The following is a 19114-nucleotide window of genomic DNA, read 5'->3' as shown; positions in this document are numbered from 1 at the left end:
AGTTTATCTCCGTGGTGTGCGTAAGGCGTGTGAGAGCCATGACACACAGGTGGGCGTCAGAGGAGACCCCCGGCGCTCCACATTCTGAGAGACAGGCTCTCAGGCCACTCACTGCAGAGCCTGGCCCCTGAGCTGCTTTATGTGGGTGCTGGGGAATCGAACCTGAACCAGCAGGTTTTGCAAGCAAGCTCCTTTAATAGCTGGGCGATCTCCCAGCCCATAAACACATTATCATCTTATTGTCATCAAACACTGACATTAAGTGCAGGGTTATTTGCATGCCTTCTTTTCATCGTATTGGATCCTATCAGGAGTATATTAAAACAGATAAATAAGATGCTAACACTGAAATTTCCTTGCTGCAGGAAGAACCCCAGTTCGTTTAGCTCACTGAAGCACCCCGGCTGGAGGTTCCAGGGGCTTTGCTGTATATCACATTGAAGGTTTAAGGGCGGCGCTCTGAAGACTTATTTATCTGAAGAAATGGAATTGTGTAGGGATTTAAAGATTTCCCCCCCAAACCACCAGCCGCCACTATGAAGAGTCAGTGGCTGCGCTCCAGCCCTGGGCTAACTCAAGGAGGCGAGCCCGCTTTCTTGAGCCTGGTCTGTATCTGTGTCTTACTCTGTTGTGTTTCTTTGGCCTACACTCCATCGGGATGCCACGGAGGACTGCAGCGCAAAACTTTTACAACCGATCCTCTTGTTTTCTTTTTGTTTGTTTTGAAATGGCTTTTTGTTTGTGTACAGGGTCCTACTATTTGAGGCTGTCCCCGAACCCGTGATCCTGCCACCCGCCGCACACTCCTTTATGCTTCGGTGAAACACGATTCTGCGACTCGGGAAAGCTTTGCAACTGCAGAGCCCCCCGGGGAGGCCCGCGGGTACCCAGCGCTCTGCAAGCCGCTGCTCCGCGGCGACGCTGCGCTGAGCCTGGGCCTCTGGGTGGGGGGGGGGGAGGAGGAGGGCGGGCACGCGAGAGTGACGCGGCGGAGGACCAATCGGCGCAGAGACACGGGCCGCGGCGTCCAATCGCAAGAGAGCTAGGCGGCCGGAGGCTGCGGCGCGCCGGGCGGTGTGGGCTTCGGGGGATGCTCGGCGGCGGCGGCCGCGGCGGGCTGAGTCACCCGGGCGGGCGCGAGCCGCACGGCCCCGGCGCGAGAGGAGCAGCCGAGTGCGCGGACCCGGGGTTGGTGGAGTGCCACGCAGTGCGCTCGCAGGAGACGCTCGGGGCTCCGGAAGGGAGCTGGCCGCGGGGTTTAGGCTTGATTTCCCGCTGGAAGTGCACTCCCCCCACCCCGACCCCGCGACCTCCCGCCTCCACCTCGGCTTGCCCCCGCTAGGAGCCACCGGGACGCCTAACCCGCTCGCCCCGCCGCTGCTGGGCATCCGAGGAGGCAGCTCTTCCCCTGCCAAAAAAAAAAAAAAAAAAGGTCGGACCTGCGTCCAGCCTGGCAGGAACACTGTGATCGTGGGGTGAGTTTTAAAGCAACAACCCCTCCCTTCCCCCCCCCCCACCCCCGAGGCAGGGTCTCACTCTGGTCCAGGCTGACCTGGAATTCACTACGGAGTCTCAGGCTGGCCTCGAACTCACGGCGATCCTCCCACCGCTGCCTCCCGAGTGGTGGGATTCAAGGCGCGCGCCACCACCACGCCTGGCCAAAAGCCCCCTCTTTAAATGAAGGGCCCCCTTCCCTATCCCCCGATCGTGCAGACCAGTGACAGGAACAGTTGCGTAAAGGTCGCGTCCCAGCTGGCACGTCATTGTTTACCTGATGGAAAACAACCCGTAAGGTACAAGGCAGGGCCGGTGAGCCTGGGCTGAGACCGGCGACAGCTTAGTGAAAAAGGACGGACGGAGAAAGTCTTCTCCAGAACTTGGAACGCGGACTTTCAGTTCTCCAAAATTTTTTTGTTTGTTTGTTTGGTTGGTTTTTTTTTTTTTTCGTGTTAACGCCGCGAAATTGTTCCAACTTCCGCATCTTTGAAAAGCTACCCTCTGGGATAAGAATGCAACTATCCCCCCCCCCAGCCCCCCGCACCCCGACACACACCCTCTCCCGACGCCTTTTCTTCCCAGTAGAATTCGCCTCCCCGCCCGGGCAGTATGAAGGTGGCGTGCATTGAGCCGGCCATCCTCCTGAACGCGTTCGCGATGGCCCTGACCCTTCCGCTGACCGCGCAGTACGTGTACCGGCGGATCTGGGAAGAGTCCGGCAACTACACCTTTGCATCTGACAGCAATGTTTCTCGGTGTGAGCAAAACAAAAGCAGCCCAATCGATGCTTTCCGAGAGGTAAGAAATTTAAAGTGTCCCTGCGAAACCGGTTTTAGAGAACTCCGGCTGAGGACTTGCTGGCTTCTCCAAGGTGATCCTCAAACAATGCTCAAATCAAGTGGCCTGATATCCTTTTATTGTTCCTTGAGACTTTTTTTAAAAAATGTTTAGTTTTATATATTTATTTATGAGCAAGAGAGAGAGAAGGGTGCACCAGAGCCTCCAGCCACTGCAAACGAACTCCAGATGCACGCACCACCATGGGCGTCTGGCTTACGTGGGTTCTGGGGAGTTGAACCTAGGTCCTTAGGCTTCTCAAGCAAGTGCCTTAACCACTAAGCCATCTCTCCAGCCTGAGACTTTTAAACTAGCTTTTCTTACAGTCGCCCTCCCCTCATATGGCACTAGCTGTCTTCCTTTCTCTTACAGAAGTTCAGCACAACGAGCTGGAGAGATTGCTTTGCCGTTAAGGTGCTTGCCTGCAAAGCCCAAGGACCTGGGTTTGATCCCCTAGGACCCACACGGTGGTGCATGTGTCTGGAGTTCCTTTGCAGTGGCAAGAGGCCCCGGCACGCCCATTCTTTCTATCTGCCTCCTTTTCTCTCTCACTCCCTTAAATAAATAAATACAAAAGTCTTAAAGAAAAATGCAGCAGAGACTCATCCACTCTGCAGTCGTCTCCTGACTCCATCTCTTAAAAAAAAAAAAAAAACCAGTTTCAATTGGGCCTCATCCTACCTGAATAAGGGATGTGGTAGACAGGTGAGAGTAATGCAGCATACCCACCTGTTCCTTGCCAGCCTTCTTCCCATCCGTCTACTACTTCATGCGCATACCTCAGCTTTCAGGACTCCAGAAAGACACAGGGTTCACTGGACACTGTCCAGGGAGGGAGGGAGCATTTGTCAGGCCCACAGGCGGTGGTATCCACTAAGCCTGCCTCCCATATGTTGAGCTGCGTACACACATCTGCACTGAGACGTATTCACTTTAGCCTCTCCAGACTCCCGAGATGCTTAGCTTGACTTTATGGGGTCTCTCTTCTCCCATCTAGCTCCCTCCTCAAGTTTATATTTGTGCATGTCACGTATGTCACCATTTTCCCGGCCCCTGGGACAGTGTAACAAAAGTCTACCCGGGTCCAAGTGCAAAGTCATGCAATCCTTTCCCTACGGTGCATCAAAAAACAAAACCACGCAAACTTGGACCTTTTCTTGGGGATATTTGTGACAGCAAAAAGAGACTGGAGCCTTTCCAGTCACAAATGAGAATAAACTTAGTGTGTTGAGTGATCTCCCCTGGTGCAGAGAAGTAAGGAAGGGCCTAAGCCTCCAGAGGCGCCGCCAGCACAGCAGATGGATGCTGGTTCCAGTAAAACTCAGCAGCTGGGCTGAGCCCGCAGCCTTACTCATTTCCTCATTCCGTGGTAGAAATGTTCTTTGACCTGCTTAATTGTAACCAGCCATGCAGAGAGCAAGATTCTGGCCTACAACACAGTCATAAAGAGAAGTGGGCTGGGGAGATGCCTTAGCGGTTAAGGCACTTGCCTGCAAAGCCAAAGGACCCAGGTTCAGTTCCCCAGGGCCCTATAAGCCAGATGCACATGGTAGCACATGCATCTGGAGTTCGTTTGCGGTGGCTGGAGGCCCCGGCATGCCCATTTTCTCTCTCTTCCTCTCCTTTCTATCAAATAAATAAATAAATACAATTTTTTAAAAAGCGAGAAGAGCAGAAATTCCGAATGGTCTTTGTGCCTCAGCAGTTGTCTTCACAGGATTGTAATCCCAGCATTCGGGCTGAGGCAAGAGGACTGTGATGTCAAGGCTACATTGGGCTACCCTATCTCAAAAAACAAAACAAAACAAAAAAAAAACAGAAAATATAGGAAGGAAGGTAGGCAGTTATTAGATATGTAGCTGAGCCGTAAAGTGCTTGCTTAGCATGTGCAAGTGTCTGGGTTTGATTCCCCAGCACTGAAATAAAAATAAAAATTAGGAGCTGGGGAGATGGCTGAGTGGTTAAAGGCACTTGCTTCCAAAGACGGCTGGCCTGAGTTTAGTTCCCCAGTGGCTATGTAAAACCAGATGTTCAAAGTGGCACATGCATCTGGAATTTGTGTACAAGTGGCTAAATACTCAGGCTCCCAATCTCTCTCTCTCTCTCCAAATAAATGAAGCTAAAAAAATAAATAGCTGGCGTGGTGTCACATGCCTTTAATCCTAGCACTTAGGAAGCAGAGGTAGAAGGATTACTGTGAGTCTGAGGCCACCCTGAGACTACATAGAGACTGGGTTAGAGTACCTCAAAAAAAATGATAATAAAACAATAAATTAATTAATTTAATTAAAAAAATAAATATTAGGGGCTAGAGAGATGGCTTAGTGGTTAAGGCACTTACCTGTGAAGCCTAAGGAACCAGGTTTGATTCCTCAGTACCCATGTAAAGCCAGGTGACCAAGGTGGCTTATGCATCTGGAGTTTGTTTGCAGTGGCTAGAGGTCCTGTGGCTCTCATTCTCTGTTTTTTTTTTCTTTCTTTCTGTCTTTTTTTTTTTCCGAGGTAGAGTCTCACTCTAGCCCAGGCTGACCTGGAATCCATTATGGAGTCTCAGGGTGGCCTCGAACTCACGGCGATCCTTGTACCTCTGCCTCCCAAGTGCTGGGATTAAAGGCGTGCGCCACCACACCTGGCTCCATTCTCTCTCTCTTAAGTAAATAGATGATGTTGGTGATAGACAGGCAAACAGATAGATGATATTTTTAAAAAGATACACTCCCTGATTTATTCTTCCCAGGAGAGAAAAGTACCCACAGACTCATAGTGTCCGTGATTGGATCTGGGCTTTCCTTCAGCCTTCACCAGACCCCAGAGCAAGCCCCTTGTTCTCAAGGGAGGGAGCTGGAAGGGAGCACCTGGATGCCATCTGCAGCCGCTGAGGAGAAGCCAGCCTGGGCCCAGCTATCCCGCCGCCCTTGCATCGGTGAGGGAAACGAGTCTAGCCCTTCCAGCTGGCAACACTGCCCATGCCCACTACCCAGAGACTTTATAAATTTTGGTCAAGATTTCAAATTGATGCCTTTTCCATTTACTTGTTTGTTTGTTTACTTATTTATTTATTTATTTTGAGATAGGGTCTTGCTGTAGCCCACGCTGACCTGGAATTAACTCTGTACTCTCAGGCTGGCCTCGAACTCACAGTGATCCTCCTACCTGTGCCTCCCGAGTGCTGGGATTAAAGGCGTGCGCCACCACGCCCAGCTTATTTTTTGTCTTTCGTTGGATTGATGTTCAAGAGACTCATTCTGGGTCATTTCCCTTAACATTGGTGCACCTATAATTCTGGGGCTTTTTCTCAGAGTAGGGAACTAGAGCCCACTCCCACCGCCCTACCCACAGTCGGGGAGGGAACAGGACACGGTGACCCACCCACTCTCTCTCACCTTCGTCACTTCCCCTGGCTCCTTTCAGGTTCCTGCCCCTGCTCCGCTCCTCAGGGAAAACCCTTTTCCATCGAAAGCCAAGACTCATTTCCTGCTGTTTCTCACCACACACACTGCTGGGTGGGCTCTGGCCCCTTGCTTTCCTAAAGGGGGTTAGGAGTGTGTATACAGTTCTCATAACTCTAAAATATAAGACATCAAGGGCTGACGAGATTACTCAGTGGTTAAGGCACTTGCTTGCAAAGCCTGATGACCCGTGTTCAGTTACCCAGTCGGTACCCACATAAAGGTAGATGCACAAAGGGGCGCATGTGTCTAGAGTGTATCTGTAGTGGCTAGAGGCTCTGGCGCATCCATATCCTGTCTCCCTCTCTCTTTCTCTCTCCTTGCAAATAGATAAATAAGATATAGGACATCATAGTACCAGGCGAATTGCTAATTAGATAAATAGATGATTTCTTTTAGTTCAAATCCCTTTCTTACATCTCCTCAACAAAGATCCATTGTGTGAGCTCAGTGCGTATGATAATAGTGAGCCCCTGACCACTAGGCTACATTTGTTTGCCCTCCCTGTTAACTGTGTACTGGAACGCGTGGCACTATTTTGTCACACTTGTCACTAATTTGTAGAGAGAAGAATAAACTGAAATGAGCGTGGAGGTGCATGCCAATAGCCCCAGCATGCAGGAGGCAGAGGCAAGAAGATTATAAGTTCAAAGCCAGTCTGAGCCCAGATTCAATTCTCCAGCCAACCCACATAAGACGGACACAAAAAGTGGCGCCTGGCATTAGTTTTCAAGGCTCTAGCCATGTGCATGTGTGCACACATGTGTACGCACACGCACATGTGCAAATAAATTTTCTTTTGAACAGCAGATGAGGAGGTAGTCCACATGCAATGCTGGGTTAGGAAGGGTAGTGTAAACAGAGAGACAGACTGCGGTGGATGCGCAGAAACAAGAACAAGGACTCCAAAGTGGAAGATCTGATGAGAAGTTGGTTAAAAGCTAACTTTTTAGTTATTCAGTCCATAAATATTTACTTTTGGTAGGAGATACAAAGATGCGCTGAGGGAGTCTGTCTCAGGAGAAATGAAATAGGAAAAGCTGACTGAGTTCTCACTGCGGACCAGGGCCTGGTACCCGGCTCCGCAAATCTCTTCCCAGGCCAGCCCTCCCAATAGCCCGTGAGGTAAGATAGGATTTTATCCTCAGCTGTCCCACGTCACACTATGGAGACAGTTTGGTAAGGTCCAGTGTGACAAAGATCTTGCTTCACTTGGCCGTTCATTGATTCAGTCCCTGTGTCCAGCATGGCTCTGAGAGCTGGAGTCTCTAAGGTAAAACAACAACAACAACAAAACAAACAAACAAACAAAGGTCAGAGTCCTTGCCCTGTGGATTAGGTTGTAACAGGGAAAATATTTGACATGTTTGAAGCTTATTTATTAACTGTTGAGGCTGCTTTCTAGATAGCACACAGAGAATCTTTTGCTTGTGCTATTCTCTGTTATAAAAATGGCACCTGCTGGGCTTGAGAGAGGGCTCAGAGGTTAAGGTGCCTGTTTGTGAAGCCTGACGGCCTAGGTTCAGTTCCCCAGTACCCATGTAAAGCCAGATGCACCAAGTGGCACATGCATCTGGAGTTTGTTTGCAGTGGCAAAAGGTCCTGGTGTGCCCATCTCTCTCTCTCTCTCTCTTTCCCTCCTCTCCCCCCTATCTCCATCTCTCCTTGCAAATATTTTTAAATTATTTTTTCATTTATTTTTATTTACTTATTTGAGAGCAACAGACAGAGAGAAAGAGGCAGAAAGAGAGAGGAGAGAACGGGCGCGCCAGGGCCTCCAGCCACTGTAAACGAACTCCAGACGCGTGCGCCCCCTTGTGTATCTGGCTAACGTGGGTCCTGGGGAATCCAGCCTTGAACCAGGGTCCTTAGGCTTCACAGGCAAGCGCTTAACCGCTAAGCCATCTCTCCAACCCAAATATATATTTTTTAATGGCACATACTCTATGTTGTAGTTGAACGCTACAGAAAAAATGGCAAACAGAAAATGCTTTTTTTTTTTTTTTTTGTTTTTTTCGAGGTAGGGTCTCACTCTGGTCCAGGCTGACCTGGAATTAACTCTGTAGTCTCAGGGTGGCCTTGAACTCATGGCAATCCTCCTACCTCTGCCTCCCGAGTGCTGGGATTAAAGGCGTGCGCCACCACGCCCGGCCAGAAAATGCTTTTAAATAGCCCAGAATTCTTTCTGCCACGTGACTACTCTAGTGGCTGTCAGACTGTGACATTCATAAACTGTCTGTCATAGTTCCTGGTCCTCAGCAGTTAGTTTATCTTACTTCTCAGTAACTCCTTGGGATCCGTTACTATGATGATAATGTTGGCAGTTATTTCTATAGCAAATAAGGGAATAAGTTTCTCACTGCTGTTTGTAGATACAGAGGTTAAAAGGAATGCTGCCCTCTTCCTAAAATAAAGGCCTGCCAAGCATGGTGCATATATGAGCCACACCCTCCTGCAGCATGGACAGGAAGTCCTTGCCCAGCAAGGGCACCCCTCGTGCTTGACCAGTCATGATCTCTTGGTACAGATAGCTTATAGAAAGAAGGGGAAAAAAAAATCGTTCTGCGGCCAGTACCAGAGGCTGAGATGTGCACAGTCCCTTTACAGGAGACAGACACGCACCGATGCACGCGTTTCTTTTCACGGATTTAAGTCCTCAGTGTGGTGTCATGACTGTGTGTGATTATGTCACCTCTGACACCTGCTTTATGAGCTGGAGGAAGATTTAAGCTGCACCATCTCCACGCACCAGGGCTCCCCTGCGCACAGCCAGTGGCAAAATCAAGAAGGGTGTGCGCCATAACATGATTGTGTGTGTGTGTTGTGTTGTGTTGTGTTGTTCTGTTCATTCTAGCTAGTTTCAGGCAGGGTCTCTCTTGTTATTTTGCCTCTGAGAAGGCCAGGACAGCTGGCCCAAGGGCTTCAGGCGTCTCCTGACTCGGTCCCCTGTGGCCATACATTTGGATTACTGGCGCGTGCGTCGCTTTTGCAGCCAGCTTTGGGTAGCAGGGGTCTGAACCCTGATCCACAGGCTTGCAGAGCAGGTTCCTCCGACCACCGGGCCGTCTCCCTGACCCCCTGCCGTACTCTTACCCGCGTTGTGTGACCCTCCGTAAGCCCATTCATTCATTGTCTTTTGATTTTGTTGCAGGAAGTTCAGAAAAAAATGTCCCTTTTTGGCCTGCAGATGGACATGAGTGGGTTAATCCCCGGCCTGGTGTCGACGTTCATGCTGCTATCCAGCAGTGACAACCGCGGACGAAAATTCCCGATGGTTTTATCTTCCGTTGGGTCTCTCGCCACCAACGTTTGGCTCTGTTTGCTTTCCTACTTTGCCTTGCCAATCCAGCTTTTGATTGCATCTGCCTTCATTGGTGCTCTTTTGGGCAATTACACCACATTTTGGGGAGCTTGCTTTGCCTATATCGTGGATCAGTGCAAAGACAATAAGCAAAGGACCATCCGAATAGCTATCCTCGACTTCCTGCTCGGAGTGGTGACTGGGCTGACGGGCCTGTCGTCCGGCTATTTTATCAGAGAACTAGGTTTTGTGTGGTCATTTTTCATTATCGTTGTGGTGATTGCTGTTAACTTGACGTATATCTTATTTTTCCTCAGTGATCCCATAAGAACGTCTTCATCTCCGATTGTTACCATGACATGCAGAGAAAGCCTTAAAGACCTTTTTTACCGAGCTTACATGCTTTTTAGAAATGGTTCTGGTAAGCGGCGGTCTCTGCTCTGCTTGCTGATTTTCACACTGGTCATTTATTTTTTCGTGATAATTGGCATCTCCCCCATTTTTCTGCTGTATGAGTTGGGCTCGCCCCTCTGCTGGGATGAAGTTTACGTAGGTTATGGGTCAGCTCTGGGTAGTGCCTCTTTTGTGAGTAGTTTCCTGGGCATCTGGCTTTTTTCGTATTGCCTGGAAGATATCTACATCGCCTTCATTGGGATTTTTACCACCATGGCAGGAATGGCTGCGACGGCTTTTGCCAAAACCACACTGATGATGCTTTTAGGTGAGTTGAACATGGAACCTCTTAACTAATTGTGTATTTAGTTTTACGCGACAGGAACTCAATCTGTTGTGGGTAACAGTATAAAGCTCTTTTTATGTTTAATTCTATTTCAACTTTAAAAGTTACTTTTCCAGAAGTTAATGATCCGAAAGCCAGGTTTACTAAAAACCATGAATACACTGAATAACTACATTTTCCAGATTTATACATTGTCAAAAACTTGCATTGAGGGATTTTTTTTTAAAAAAAGTATATATTTACTTATATGCAGAGAGAGAGAAGAGAGATGGAGAGAAAGGGTGCATCAGGGCCTCTTGCCACTGAAAACAAACTCCAGATGCACGCACCACTTTGTGCGTCTGGCTTTAAGTGGGCACTGGGGAATGGAACCCAGGTCTTTAGGCATTGCAGGCAGGTGCCTTGAACCTCTGAGCCATCTCTCCAGCCTGAAGAGGGGACAATCTTTATGTGATTCAGTTCCTCCATATAGCTTTGGCCAAAGTGAACATTTCTTAAAAAGCTGCTCAGAATACTACTTTCCATAGGAATATTTAGGAAGTTATGTAAAAAGTATACTCAAAAGATTTATAAGAAAATTCATGCTCATTAAATATATATTCACAAAGAAAATTCTTTATTCTTCAATGTATTCTCACATTTGTCTTACTCTTTTTATTTTAAAAATATTCTGGGACTGGAGAGATAGCTTAGCACTTAAAGGCACTCGCTTCAAATACTGCTTGCCCAGGTTCGGTTCCCCAGTAGCAGCCTAAGGCCAGATGCACAAAGTGGGGTGGGCATCTGGAGTTCATTTGTAGCAACCAGAGACTCTGGTACACTCATACTCTGTTTCCCTGTGTTTTTAAAAAAAAAAAAAAAAAAACTTTAAAAAAATATTCTGGATATATCTCACCAAGCTCATTTCACACCTCCAATAACACATCACAGTCTGAATGAACCAGACATCACAAATGTAAATGTCACGTCCTAAGATGAAGGAGGGAGCAGTGCTCAGTGTTTGCTTTGCTGATCCCGACCCTTTTAGTGCCAGCGTGACCCTTGTACCCTCTTCAAGAATAAAATTTTGTTTTTTTGTTTTTATTGATTGTTCAAGTATCGAGGTAGGGTCTCACTCTAGCCCAGACTGACCTGACCTGAAATTCAAATTCAATATGTAGTCTCAGGCTGGCTTCAGACTCACAGTGTCTTCCTACCTCTGCCTCCTGAGTGCTGAGGTTAAAGGCGTGTACCACCACACGCAGCAGAAAATTAAGGGTCGTTTTCTACCTTCATCTTTCAACAAACCAATCATTTCATGAATTGACTTTGGGTGAAGCCAGTCAGCCATTTCCATGGCTGGGACCTCATCACTGCCTTGGTGTAGTTGGAGTGAGATCCTGCTTTAGGAAAAGCTATAGAACGGTGGAGTGGAATTTCGGAAAAGGCCCATCAGTCTTTCCCACAGTGGAGGTGTTCAAATCCTTGCTAACTTGCAGGGCAGCAGTGTGACTCGGCAGAATTGGGCTTAGTTTCCAGTATAGCACTAGGTGACCTTGGGCAAGTTAACTGCTCTGGGCCCACAGCTTCTGATTTGCGAAATGGGCACAGTGATGTTTCGTTCAAAGGTTGTAATGAACGGTAGGACACGTAACTCAATAGCTGCTTGTTCCCCCATGTCTCTCTATGACCACCAAGGGCACAGTTCATTCACTAACATACTTCAAAAGCTGTGAGGAAGTTCTTTGCCAGTGTAAACGTCATTATTTTATGGCAACGAAAAATGATACGATCAAGGGTCAGAATTTAAGGACACGGGGCAATTTGTGTTCATGAACAAAATGTATAAAGGACTCAGGCAGCAAAAGAACGCCAGTACTGCCAATGCCAAGTCCTACAAAAGCAAGGATGAAAACCAGTCTCAAAAAGAGGGTCACTCCATCGTTAGGCATGGAGACAAAGAGGTGGCAGCCAAAAACGTCCACGGGCACTCTGTCGCCCCGGAACAAGGATGCAGTAAAGTAAGCTTCTGCTGACCCATCCAAAGTTCACAAATTTATTAGAGAGAATGCCACCGTCTGCTAATTTGCCCTTTAGACGCAGCGAGTCAGGATGGGCATAGGAAATGAAATGCTTAGATAAGAGCGCTTCCTTACACAGCGAGCCACCAGCGTTGCGACGTGCTCTTACTTACTTGTGCGATTCTCTCTCTCACAGTCAGAGTGCCGTTCTTTTTCACTTTCATGCCACTGTCAATTCTGCGGTCCATGTTGTCCAAAGTGGTTCATTCGACTGAACAAGGTGAGTTTAATTTGCTCAAGGAGTGTAATGAGTATCATCGCACAGCCCCTCCCCCGTTCTACCAGGTCTCCCCGAGAAGAAAGCGCCACGCTCTGTTAGGAAGCCGTTTGCTCCCAGGCACTGTGAGCCCTGCTTTCGAGGCTTGCACTGGCCTTGTCTCGGCCCTGAGAGGAGACCTCAGAGTCAAGTAGATACTCCCACTTGGGGTCCCTTCCACACTTCACACTGGCTTTTTGCCGTTAATTTGCACACATCCTCCTTTATACTTTCTTTTACTTTTAAATATAGTTTATTTATTTGAAAGAGAGAGGCAGCCAGGGAGAGAATGACAGGGGGTGTGCCAGGGCCTCTGCCACTGTAAACAGACTCTACATGCAGGTGCCACTTTGTGCATCTGGCTTTACATGGGTATTGGGGTACTGAACCCAGGCCATCAGGCTTTGAAGGCAAGGGCCTTTAAGCCACTGAGCCATCTCTTCAGCCCCCTCCTATAGACTTCCGATCGTCTCTAGATAACCTTTAACACCTGAGACCGTGTAAACACTACGTAAAAGCTGTTAGCTGTGTTGTTTAGGAAAAGAAAAAGAAGCTTGACCGTGCTCAGTGCAGGGACAACCATCAGAGGTCTCACTACAGTTTTGATCTGTGGTTGGTTGAACTTAGAGATGTGGAGCCGGGCTGGAGAGATGGCTTAGCAGTTAGGCGCCTGCCTGTGAAGCCTAAGGACCCTGGTTCGAGGCTCGATTCCCCAGGACCCACGTTGGCGCACGCGTCTGAAATTTGTTTGCAGTGGCTGGAAGCCCTGGCGCGCCCATTCTGTCTCTGTCTCTCTCTCTGCCTCTTTCTCTGTTGCTCTCACATAAATAAATAAAAATGAACAATAAATATTTTAAATAGAGATGTGGAGCTCACAACCAGAGAGGTGGCAGTATTTAAAAGATGACAGTGGGTCTTCGATGACATTCCTTTTTGGTTTTTTTGAGGTAGGGTCTCACTCTGGCCCAGGCTGACCTGGAATTCACTATGTAGTCTCAGGGTGGCCTCAAACTCACAGTGATCTTCCTACCTCTGCCTCCCGAGTGCTGGGGTTATAGGTGTGTGCCACCACGCCTGGCTTGAATTCCTGGAAAGAAATTGCACAAGCGGCTGATCAGCACACGAGGAAATGTATTAGCCACCAGGAAGATGCAAATCAAAAGCCACCATGAGGGTCAGTCATGAGCATGCCCAATGTAAAATAGACCATAGTGAGCGTTGCGAAGATGTGGCGAACTGGAACGCTCATGCACTGCTGGTGGGAATTCAAAATGATAGAGTCAGCATGCAAAACAGATTGGCAGCTTCTCGGGAAACTAATTACCTTATAACCCAGCATGTGTGCCTTGCTTATCTACCCAGGAGGAATGAGAACAGGTGTCCACATAAAATCTTGGGCATAAATGTTCATAGCATATTACTCATAATATCTAAGTACCAGAAGCATAATAAATGGTCATGAACTGATGGCTGGGTAAACACAGTGTAGCCTGGCTGCCAGACTTGTGTGCCTGACTTGTGTGGTCATTATGCTAAGCAAAGGAGCAAGTCACAAAATGTCACATATTGTCATGACTGTGATTCCATCTACACGAAATGCCCAGAATAGAGATATCAGTTAGATTAGGGATTGCCAGGGACTGTGGAGGACACAGATTGACAATGGGCATAGGGTGTCATTTTAAGTTGACAAAAATACTCGGGCTGGAGAGATGGCTTAGCAGTTAAGGCGCTTGCCTGAGAAGCCTAAAGACCTGTGTTCGACTGTCCAGATCCCACATAAGCCAGACACACAAAAGTGAGGCAAACGCAAGGTCTCACAAGCCCTCTAGGTGGCGCAAGCATCTGCAGTGTGATTTCAGTGGCTGAGACCCTGGTGCCCCAGTTCTCTCTCTCACTTGCTCGCTTGCTCCCTCTCTAAAAATAAAATGAAAAAAAAAAATACTCCACTGTCCTGTGAATGTACTAAAACTACCAAATTATACACTAAAAGTTTTGGGATATGTGTTTATCTCAATAAAGCTGTTGGGAGTGGGCTATAATGGTGCATGTTTGTAATGCCAGCACTTGGAAGGCCGAGGCAGGGGAATTGTGAGTCTGAGCCTGTGCTGCATAGCCAGATCCTGTCTTAAAAACAAAACAACAAAACAAAAGCTGTTGTTAGGGAGAAACAACAACAAAAAAGTTGCCTGATTTACCCATGGCTGCAATGGATGTGTCAAGGTCTATATGTATTTGGTTATATCTCATGCTATTAAATATAGTAACATTTAAAAGATATTTATTTATTTGCAAGCAGAGATACACACACACACACACACAGAGAGAGAGAGAGAGAGAGAGAGAGAAAGGGCACGCCAGGGCCTCTTCCTCTGCAAACAAACTCCACATACATGCGCCACCTTGTGCATCTGGCTTTTTGTGGATACTGGGGAATTGAACCCAGGTCATTAGGCTGCGCAGACAAGTGCCTTAACTGCTGAGCCATCTCTCCAGCCCGTAAATAGGGTAACGTTTGAAATGCTTGATTTCCATCGGGGCATTTCTTGCTCTCAGCGGCAGTAGCTTTGTGAACTGTGCCCGCTCCTCAAAGACAGCCTGACTACCTCATCCTGACTGTAAACTGGGAACTACTCTGGATGGTATAAATCTCCACTTGTAAAAAATGGTGATTTTTGTGAAAATATGATGCACCTGTAGCAACCAGACGAGAGAGGCAGGCCCCCAGCGGCATTATCTCCACCATCTAAGACAACTGTGAGGTGAGCCCGGCAGGGAGAGTGGGTGCTTAGTCTGCTCAGACTGGGCGTCAAGTCCTTAGCAGTACAAAAACATAGAAGTGAGAGAATGGCCTTCAGGTGGCTTTTTGAAAACTCTGTGGGCTATGCAGCCGTGACACCCACAGCTAAGGCCACCTTGGATTTGCTTCCGTGCCTCCACTCACGAACGCCTGTGCTCCAAACTAGGACACGGTAAGACTTGGTATTTGAATTCTTTGAACGGGGGAAAAAAATGTTTATAGAGTAAACCTACCTATGTTTATTTAACCCTGATTAGATCTTCTCTGCAACTGCTAAACAAGTTGAACTGCTCAGAGGAGACTGGCAACAAGCCAAAAGTAACTCGGCAGTGGTATCTTGTGTCAGACAGACAGATGGTGCCTGCCTGACCTGTTTCCTATCAAGAACAGATTAATTCCCTTACATAACCAAACTAGCGCTGTGAGCGTTTGTCATAGCATAGCACTGCACCTGCCTATAGCAAGGGATCACAGGTAACAGAAAATATGACTGTTGAGCAAACAGGGGACCCTCCTTCCACATAAACTGACTCAGTGTATTACCATAGAGCACAGAGACCATCCATTCATATACCTGCTATTAGATGGTTGATGAACAGGGACCTGAGTTAAGCCTTTATTTGTTTGTTTAGCAAATATTTATTAAATGTCTGCCACAACATCAGGAGAGCTGGGCCCTGAGGACGTGGGAGGCTTTCAGGGCAAAAGGGTACTTAGCACTTAGCATCATTTTAGTCAAAAGAAGAGGGCTGGAGAGATGGCTTGGCGGTTAAGGCATTTGCCTACAAAGCCAAAGGACCCAGGTTCGATTCCCCAGGATCCATGTAAGCCAGATGTACAAGGGGTCACATGCGTCTGGAGTTCATTTGCAGCGGTTGGAGGCTCTGGAGCACTAATTCTGTCTCTCTCTCTCATGCTTTCACTTTTACTCTCTCTCAAATAAATAATTATATATATATTTTAAAAAAAGAAGGTACATAAATGCCCACACGGTATTTTGCGCAGCTGCATCTCTTTTTCGTGAATGCATGGCCTGTCATTTGGTGAAAAACTCTCATCAGTGTAAGAGAATCTGCATAACAGGGCCAAGAAGATTAAATAGAAAATGTTAATGCTGAGGGGAATCTTGGAAAAGAGACACGAAAGTGTGATCACGAGAGAACATTTGAGACGCAGCTCTCGTTTTTAGTGGTTTGTGCTGTCCAAAAATGCATCACAGTTCTCCTGAGAAAGCAGACACCAAGCACAGTGAGTTTATTTTTATTTTCTGTTGTTTATTTATTCGAGAACGACAGACAGAGAGAGGAAGAGGCAGAGAGAGAGAGAGAGAAAGAGAGGGAATGGGCGCGCCAAGTCCTCCAACCACTGCAAACAAACTCCAGACGCATGCGCCCCCCCCCCCCCCCCCCCCCGTGTATCTGGTTATCGTGAATCCTGGGGAATCAAACCTGGGTCTTTCTGCTTTGCAGGCAAACACCTTAACCACTAAGCCATCCCTCCACCCCTGCCACATTTTATGTAGCAAGGATGACCACCCCTGGATCGCCATCTCCATGTGGTATGATGTCCTGCAAAAAGGACGGGGGTCAGGCAAGCAAGCGAGATAGAAAACCTTGTCTTCAAGAATCGTGTGACATCGCACCGTGGTGTCAGTCCTCACTCAGGCACAAGGCACACGGGCGACAGTCAAGTGGCGAGTGCGCTACTCGGTCTTTCTGGAGGGAAGTGGAATGCCAGTTGCAGAATGTGTTCCTGACCGAGGCAGAGCGGATTTCCTTACCTTTCCGATGTCCATGAAACAGTCCTGCGCACACGGTGTGTCCTGAGTGGACACAGGGACTGGGAAACAGCTGTGAAGCATGACCCCGAGGCAGTGACAAAAGGAGTCACTGCAACCTCCAAGCCGGTCAGCACGGTGGCCTCTTCCACTCTGTCCCATGGACGCTGGGGGGCAGCCCCTTGCAGAGTTTTCCACATCTCTCCCATCAAGTCCCAAGTCCACTGTGGCCTCGTTCCCTGTTTCTTCGTCTGCAGAACGGGTTACTGACTTCCCAGAGAGTCCGAGGACATAAGCTTTCCTTCACCAAGTCATGGCCCTGTGGATTCAGTGAATAAGTTTCCTCCATTCGTGTTGTTTCTTGTTTTGCAGTTCAGCCTTCTCCTTTTTCTCCTTCTACCCTCTACCCCACGCAGGTGCACTGCTGGCTTGCATTGCTGTCTTAGAAACACTTAGTGGAGCCATTGCAACCTGTACTTACAATGGGATTTATTCAGTCACTGTTGCCTGGTGCCCTGGCTTCACTTTTCTGCTGTCTGCTGGTCTCCTAGTTATTCCAGCCATCAGTCTGTGGTATGTATTTTTTTCACCATTTTATCAAAGAACAACTGGGTTCAGTGAACTCCCTAACGCCACCAGTTAGATGGCGTAGTTCACCGTTGATACTTTGTCTCAGAATGTGTTTTTCTCAAGAACTGCAGGGCATGAAGACACCTCTCAATAATTTTGGAGACTTAGGAAGATAAGAGAGAGTGTCATGACTGAGCAGAGCCAGGGAAATGATCTTGGGGCAGTTATCCCTATCTCTTTCACCATACTGTGATTGCTGAGCACATCTCTGGTGGTAAAAAAAAATTGCAAATAAATAAATAAAAGATTAAAAATAAAATGTCTCGCTGGGCGTGATGGCACACACCTCTAATCCCAGCCCTTGGGAGGCAGAGGTAGGAGGACCGCCGTGAGTTCGAGGCCACCCTGAGACTACAGAGTGAATTCCAGGTCAGCCTGGGCCAGAGTAGGACTCCACCTCAAGAAAACCAAAAAAAAAAAAATAATAATAACTAATGAAATAAAATAAAATGTCTTGCTTGCCTTGGTAGTGGTGTCAAGCGTATCGGCTGGAAAGAGGGGAGCTACGCGCTGCTGATACAGGAAGAGCCTGGTGACCACACCTCGGACGTAGCTGGACACTAGAGCAAGTCACACATTGTGACGTCAGCAGCGTTTCAGGGACAACCCGTGTGTCCACGTGCTTCCTTCTGGGCTGAGCGGATGGACGAGCAGCGCCTGGGCCCGCCGCTTCATGCTGCACCTTTTGAACGCCCTGCCCAGCAAATGCCGACGCCCTTCTCACTTGTCCACGGACTGAAGAGATGGAAAACGAAGAGCTCCCGCACTTCGCATAGGCCCGAGGCAGTACTCCCACCGACACGCCCTGCTCTCACCTGGAAACCAAAAGCTTTTACCTCAGTTGCACAATGAGTTTCTGACCTCTCAGGGCCTTTGAAAGCGTAATGAAAAATGTTAATGAATGACTCACTAAAATGAAAATAGTATATTTTTGAATAGTCATAATTTTATCTAAAGCAGAGTAATGCTTTGTTTTATTGTGCCCATCATGGCACTGGCACTATTGATTGTCAAAACAATCAGCAGACATGGGATCCCCACAAATGAAGCACTTTAAAGAATGTAACTTTTTTCTTTTTTCTTTTCTTGGTTTTTCGAGGTAGGGTCTCACTCTAGTCCAGGCTGACCTGGAACTCACTATGTAGTCTCAGGGTGGTCTTGAATTCACGGCTATCCTCCTACCTCTGCCTCCCGAGTGCTGAGATCAAAGGCGTGTGCCACCATGCCTGACTTCTTTTTCTTTTCAATTTAGCTTTTTTTTTTTTTCCTTAAATTAAGTAGGGACATTATATGAACTCATCATGTGTTTATTTTTCACTTTTCTTAACATGTTTCATCAGTGACAATCATGACAATATTTTCATATGTAACACAAGAGTGAGTGGGTTAAAAAATTACAGTTATAAAATGGTCTAAAGAAGGCTGGAGAGATGGTTTAGTGGTTAAGGCACTTGCCTGCAAAGCCAAAGGACCCAGGTTCAATTCCCCAGGACCCACGTAAGCTAGATGCACGAGGGGGCGCAATGTACCTGGAGTTCATTTACATTGGAGGCCCTGGTGTGCCCATTCTCTTTTTCTACCTGCCTATTTCCTTCCCTCTCTCTCTCAAATAAATAAAATATTTTTTTTCAAAAAAAGGTCTAAAGAAATTTTAAACCTGTGCAGATGATGAAAAGCACCTGAATCCTTAGAACTCCTATGCATTCCTCATCTCAGCGAAGGTTGTCCGCGTCCTGCAAACCCAGGCTGGGAATTCTACCTCCGATCC

General features: G+C 47.7%; 1 protein-coding gene across 3 annotated transcripts; it reads left to right on the top strand.

Annotated features, from left to right (window-relative positions):
- Nucleotides 1-1149: 1149 nt before the first annotated feature.
- On the top strand, nt 1150-18534 carry Slc46a3 (solute carrier family 46 member 3). Of its 3 annotated transcripts, none has more exons than XM_045155357.1 (6): nt 1150-1475; nt 2083-2295; nt 8935-9805; nt 12020-12103; nt 17133-17289; nt 17817-18534. In XM_045155357.1, exons 2-6 carry the CDS (start codon nt 2107-2109, stop codon nt 17908-17910), a joined length of 1395 nt encoding a protein of 464 aa, XP_045011292.1. In that variant the 5' UTR covers nt 1150-1475; nt 2083-2106; the 3' UTR covers nt 17911-18534. The 3 variants fall into 3 exon arrangements, with proteins under 3 accessions (XP_045011292.1, XP_045011293.1, XP_045011294.1); XM_045155358.1 differs by having other exon boundaries at nt 2080-2295; XM_045155359.1 differs by lacking the exon at nt 1150-1475 and adding an exon at nt 5072-5257 and having other exon boundaries at nt 2170-2295; nt 17817-18533.
- The last annotated feature ends 580 nt before the right edge of the window (nt 18535-19114 follow it).

This window comes from Jaculus jaculus, chromosome 7 (genome assembly GCF_020740685.1).
Source record: "Jaculus jaculus isolate mJacJac1 chromosome 7, mJacJac1.mat.Y.cur, whole genome shotgun sequence".
Classification (NCBI taxonomy): Eukaryota; Metazoa; Chordata; class Mammalia; order Rodentia; family Dipodidae; genus Jaculus; species Jaculus jaculus.
This window is presented reverse-complemented; position numbering and strand designations above follow the sequence as displayed.

Coding starts and splice junctions, on each gene's coding strand:
- Slc46a3 (XM_045155357.1), top strand. CDS start 2,107: ATGAAGGTGGCGTGCATTGAGCCGGCCATCCTCCTGAACGCGTTCGCG. Junction 9,806..12,019: donor CACACTGATGATGCTTTTAG/GTGAGTTGAACA, acceptor TCTCTCTCACAG/TCAGAGTGCCGTTCTTTTTC. Junction 12,104..17,132: donor GGTTCATTCGACTGAACAAG/GTGAGTTTAATT, acceptor TACCCCACGCAG/GTGCACTGCTGGCTTGCATT.